Below are 6,155 nucleotides of genomic sequence, written 5' to 3' on the forward strand. Positions count from 1 at the left end.
AAAAACTAGCTGGCCCGAGGAACTGAGCCGCCACACCGTCGGCACTGCCATCGGGCCAGCTCCGGCTACCCACAGAGCTACGAGCACTAGCCACCACCGAGGATCCCGGGGCCGTTGCCCCGACATCCACGCTCCGGCATCCATGCTGCCGTCCAAGGATGACGGACGCGTATCGGCCTAAGGCCTCCCGTCGCGAGAGAAGACAGGAGGCGAGGACAAATGGACTTCAGGAAGATGATGCTATAGCTTTGAACCAGAAAAAAATGAGAAAGAAAAAAAATTAAATACCAATTCATTGGAGGAAATAAAGGTAGGAAGAATTGAAGAATAAAAGAGTCTTGAACAAATGATAAGTGTTTTGTGCATACAACGTAAATAATAAAGCAAATTGTGTTTAGGTCCAAGTATTGAATCTTCTGAATAGTACATGTAGCAGAATTTGGTGTGGTGAAGCTATATTCAATGCCCAACACTACTCGGATTTGCCATTTCTCAACCATTGGATCAGTCTCATCCAACTACTAGTATTAAAAGTTATTCACACACTATATGGTATAGATGCGCAGAGGCATGAATGGTTGTTGCATCACATCACACAAGAGCTAACATAATAACACTCAAATTTAATGGTTAGGAAAATATCCCTATTTGTACACGGGAGGAGATATGAAACAAATCATTATTCACAAACAAGCAATTCTTCACAACCGAGCCATGGAAGGAGTAGAGCTCAGTGGTGGGTACCATAGATAGTGTAAGCACATTTACACTTAGTAGGAATTTCTGTTGCTCTGTCAAAGCCCATCGACATCTCTTAGGAGTTTGAAGTATCAGGATTGACTACTACATCGACTCAGGTTTGTACACGGAGTAGCGTCACTATGATGGTCAACTAAAGATGGACTCCTTGGCAACCATGTGATGATCATCGAACTAGTATACTTCAGAACGACATGTCATGGCGCAACGCGTGTGCCAAACCTTGAAACTCTACTGGTGGAAGAGGTGGCATCCTACTTTCATGAGCCCCCCGGTGGCTACGGGCTGGCTCCTCCTTTCCTCCGTGGCCTGATCGAGTGCGGTGCCATCAGTGCTCCTTCTTGATAACATCACATCGTAAGCAATAAGAAGAGGACCTGTATAGTGTGGTTGTGGTGTTTACGCTTTGCTGAACCCAATTTGTTGGTGGCTGTAGGGACATGACACATGATGTGATATGCTGAAAAAAGGAATTAAGTTTTTCATACTCTCCTCTCCGACCTGTTTGCAGGTTAAGAATTTTCTTGTCAAATATCGTTCGGCAAGGTTCAACACATAATGGTTTTGAAAAATTCATCCAATCCATCGATCCCTTGAAGTCTGAGTCCCACTGTTCCTTACCAAAGTTCTAAATAGCGGTTTGAGAAGGGTGCCACTAAATGACCAGCTATAAGATTCATGCCCAATTGTCCGATAAAGTTATGAAATATAGCCCCCTGTTAAACAATCTCTAAGAACATTGATTTCTACGAACGCAGCGAGGAACCAATCAAGGAACCACAAGGAGAAGCAATGGCTGAGCTGTTGTTCGCCCGTGCCGTGGCCGGCCTTGTCCACCTGCCGCTGGTGCTCGAGTGCCTCACCGTTGCGGACGCCGACCACTGGGACCACGCCCACAAACACGCCGCGCACGGGCATGGGCACGGACACCATGGCAGCATGCCCGTGGACATCGTGGAGACCCGTGGCGAGTATGCCTTCCTGCTCGACGTCCCCATCCTCTCCAAGTCCGACATGCAGGTACGTGCGCACACCATGCCATGCCGCCATGGCTGCCCCCAATTTCTCCTCGGACCGAGCTCGTTACGCCGGTGAACTAACAATGGGGCGTTTACTCATTTTCATCCACAGAAGTCTCTGGAGGAGGACAACGTGCTGGTGATGAAGAGCGCCAACCGGAAGCGGAAGCGGGAGGAGGAGGAGGCGGACTGCCGCTACATCCGGCTGGAGAGTCGCGCGTCGCCACGGTCGTTCGTGCGCAGGTTCCGGCTGCCGGAGCAGGCAGACGCAGACACCCTGGCCGCGCGCTGCGAGAGCGGCGTGCTCACCGTCAGCCTCAAGAAGCAGCAGCCGCCCGAGAGGAACACCAAGTTCGTCCAGTTCGCCATCGCCTGAGCCTCCCCCAGCCACGCACTCGCGCGCTTGCTATAGTGAACAACGTTCAGTATCGGCGTCATCAGTCAGTGTAGTGGTAGGATCAGTGTGCTGGCAGAGTTTGCTAGCAGTGGGTTTTACTAGTTCTTTTGTGGCCGAAATGCTCTGTTTAGTGTTGTCTTTTTTGAAAGTTGGCGTGGAATGGAACGTAGAATTGTATTGAATAATTGTTGATGCAATATTGTGCCAGTACAAGAGGTATATATAAGAGCCAAGCCGCAGCTGACCTAGCCCTATTACAAACTGAGTAGGAGTCCTAATCCAATTACCAGTTGTGTTCTAACATCCCCCCACAGTGTCAACGGTAGGCTCAACGACGTTGAGACTGAAACGAATGTCTTGAAACGGAGTAGTCGCCAGACCTTTAGTAAAGATATCAGCGAACTGAGCAGAAGTAGGCACGTGGAGAACGCGAACTTCATCGAGAGCCACCTTCTCTCGAACAAAATGAATGTCGATCTCAATATGCTTGGTGCGACGGTGTTGAAACGGATTCCCTAACATGTAGACAGCTGGAATATTATCACAATAAACAATGGTAGTTTGCTCAATAGGACGGTGCAGCTCCGACAGCAACTGGTGCAACCAAACCGTTTCAGCAACCGCATGAGCCACAGCGCAGTACTCAGCTTCAGCAGACGAGCGGGAGATCGTAACCTGCCTTTTTGAAGACCAAGAAACCAAATTGTTACCAAGAAAAACACAAAATCCGGATATGGACCTACGAGTATCTGGACAACCATCCCAGTCTGCATCAGAGTAAGCTGTTAAGGAGGTGGGAGAGGATTTGTTGATATGAAGACCTAAGTCTAGTGTGCCTTTGAGATATCGAAGAATACATTTGACATGATTGTAGTGTGGAATACGAGGATCATGCATGTATAAACAAGCTTGTTGGACAGCAAAAGAAATTTCAGGACGAGTGAGAGTAAGATACTGAAGTGCACCGGTAAGACTACGATAAAGAGAAGGATCATAGAAAGGATCACCGTCGGCAGAGAGTTTGGAACCTGTATCAACAAGGGTACGAGAAGTTTGACAATCAAGCATACCAGCACGAGAAAGAAGATCCAGAGTGTACTGACGTTGAGACAAGACAAGACCAGAGGAGTCGCGAATAACAGCAATACCTAAGAAGTGGTGAAGAAGACTTAAATTTGTCATAGAGAATTCGTGGCGAAGAAGAGAGATAGCATGATCTAAAAATTGTTGTGAGGAAGCTGTGAGGATAATATCATCAACATATAAAAGAAGGTAAGCAGTGTTGTTGTTGTTGTGATGAAAGGTGAAGAGTGAAGTGTGAATGGGATGGGGTAAAACCAATGGTTTGAGCATAAGTAGAAAAACATTGAAACCAGGCATGTGGTGCATGTTTAAGATCATAAAGAGATTTTTGAAGAAGACAGACATGATTAGGATAGGAGGAATGTTCGAAACTACGAGGTTGTTGACAATAGACTGTTTCTTGAAGAGAGCCATGAAGGAAAGCATTTTTGACATCTAGTTGATAAATTGGCCAGGAAGAAGAGATGACGATGCTAAGGACAATGCGAATAGTGCTGGGCTTGACAACTGGAGAGGAAGTCTCATCATAATCGATGACGTGTTGCTGAGAGTAACCACGACATACCCATCGAGCCTTATAACGGGCAAGACTCCCATCAGAATTAAATTTATGGCGAAAAACCCATTTGCCCGAAACGATATTTGTATTGGAAGCACGAGGAACTAACTGCCATGTGTTATTCTGTAGAAGGGCATCATATTCATCTTTCATAGCTGCGGCCCAATTAGGATCTAGGAGAGCTGATTTGTAAGATTTGGGTAGAGAGGAAGGAGATAAAGATGCATGAAGATTGAGACGATCTTTTGCAGGTAAACGAATCACGGACTTGGCACGTGGCGGGGCTGGCGGGTTAGCCATACCCTAGGATTGAAAGTCCGATACCATGTAGAATTGTATTAAATAATTGTTGATGCAATATTGTGCCAGTACAAGAGGTATATATAAGAGCCAAGCCACACCTGACCTAGCCCTATTACAAACTGAGTAGGAGTCCTAATCCTATTACAAGTTGTATTCTAACATGGAACCATTGAGCACGATTTGGTGGTGATCGTATTTTTTTAAGCAAAGATAGTTATAGCCTTTATTGATCAGTGGCAATGTTTACGGGGATTACATCAAGATCATGCGGTGATCCAAGCCACAAATGTATACCCTGGGAGAAGGGGATGTCATATATAGCTCTTGTGTGTGCTTCAACATTTGAAGCACGAAGTTCATGGCAAGTATTACAACTAGAAAATGATTTAACAGTTTCTCTAATTTCTCTAATGGTGCAAGCATAGTTTCCTCCTTTACCATCATAGATGTGCCCGGCAACTTGCTTGCAGTCTGACCCAATATGAATGGTACCTGTCCTGCGCATCATCTTCCCTGCTTTAGTGAACCAATGAATGGAACCAGACGTGTGCCTGGACCATGTCAGTGTACATACAGGACAGTTCGTTCTATCAAGATCCATACGTGTTTCACGTTATCTTAGTGGAAAATGGAATGTGCAACTCTATTTCGTTAAGCAATTAACATGGTTTGAGCGGCACGACCGCACGGTCTGATGCAGAGGCGGGGGTAATCCTCCTTTTTCAAAAAGAAAGAAAACGACCGCACGGTCTATCAAACTCCTTTGCGTCTCTTATTGCCTTTTTCACTGTGGGTTCCACGGGTTGGCAAGGTAAGCAACGACGAAGACCGAGGCTATCTTAAGTGTGATGGTCTAAAGAAATTCAAAACCAAGGACATGTTCAGACCTCTTTTGGTTCATCGGATAAGAATATTGTAGGAATAGCAACTTCATAGAAAGTGAGATGACGTGCATCTCAATTCCTATAAAGAAAGAGACGCTATTTGATACATAGGATAGGAATTTTTTCATTGAGTCTAGGCTAATGTTTTTTTCCTTTGAATGTGAAGGATTGAATCATATCCTACATAGGAATAGGAACCCATTCCTACAAACTAAAGGGCTCCATATGAATTTTTCCTTTGAAAATCCTATCATATGAAATTCATACAAGAATCCTACAAACCAATGGAGGCCTCAATGTATTATTCGACACTTCAACGTTTACCAGGGAGCCCTCCAGGCTGTATATGCAGTCATGGATGACCATGTGCTCATTATGTTAGGATTAAAATGCATAGAAGTGGTTGTTGCTTCACATCAGATCCAAGTTATTAATGAGAAAATAGTGCTTCTATTTAAAGGGGAGAAGAGAGATGGAACATGGTCATTATTCATAAAAACAAGTCATACTTGAAACCTGAGCCGAGCAAGGAGTAGAGTCTAGTTCATTACACTTGGTTGGAATTGCTTTTACAATGTTATCAACGTCCTAGGCCTTGGAAGCATCAGAATTTGCGAGTGCATTGACTCAGATTTGTACACAACTGGATGGAATTATAAAGGTCAGCTAGATATGGACTCTTGGAAAAAATATGTGGCTGTGCACTTGTGACTGGACTAGCATAGTATCCACATTTTCAATGCGGCATGGCACTATGCACAATAGGTTGTGTTTCTCCCTGGGGAAGAGGTGGTCACCACAACCTCTCGTCGTCGTGGATAGTGCGAACAGACATAGTAGCGTGACGTCCTAACTCTATCTGCGGGTAGTGAAGATGGTGATAGAACCTGAAGTGTTGCTTACATGTATAGTGTGAGCCTGGTTATCTTACGATCCAACATTAATGACATACCACTGAGTGAATGATGCAGATGATGCCGAGCAAAGTGGAACCAATAAGGATTAGATAAAATTTGAAAATAAAAACACTGCAATTTTTCTATGATGATTATATTACATTCGATCATCTAAGGAAGCTCTTAATGATTACCAAGGAGCACTCACAATAGTGTATGAATATCCACGTGCTCGTTATGGCAGATTAAAATACA

The 6,155-nt window shown here is 44.7% G+C and overlaps 1 protein-coding gene across 1 annotated transcript; it reads left to right on the plus strand.

Annotated features, from left to right (window-relative positions):
• Positions 1-1,551: 1,551 nt before the first annotated feature.
• LOC123131110 (18.6 kDa class III heat shock protein-like) lies at positions 1,552-2,154 on the plus strand. The gene is made up of 2 exons (XM_044550867.1): positions 1,552-1,779; positions 1,891-2,154. Exons 1-2 carry the CDS (start codon positions 1,552-1,554, stop codon positions 2,152-2,154), a joined length of 492 nt encoding a protein of 163 aa, XP_044406802.1.
• The last annotated feature ends 4,001 nt before the right edge of the window (positions 2,155-6,155 follow it).

The sequence above is a fragment of the Triticum aestivum genome, chromosome 6A (assembly GCF_018294505.1).
Source record: "Triticum aestivum cultivar Chinese Spring chromosome 6A, IWGSC CS RefSeq v2.1, whole genome shotgun sequence".
NCBI classification, from domain to species: domain Eukaryota; kingdom Viridiplantae; phylum Streptophyta; class Magnoliopsida; order Poales; family Poaceae; genus Triticum; species Triticum aestivum.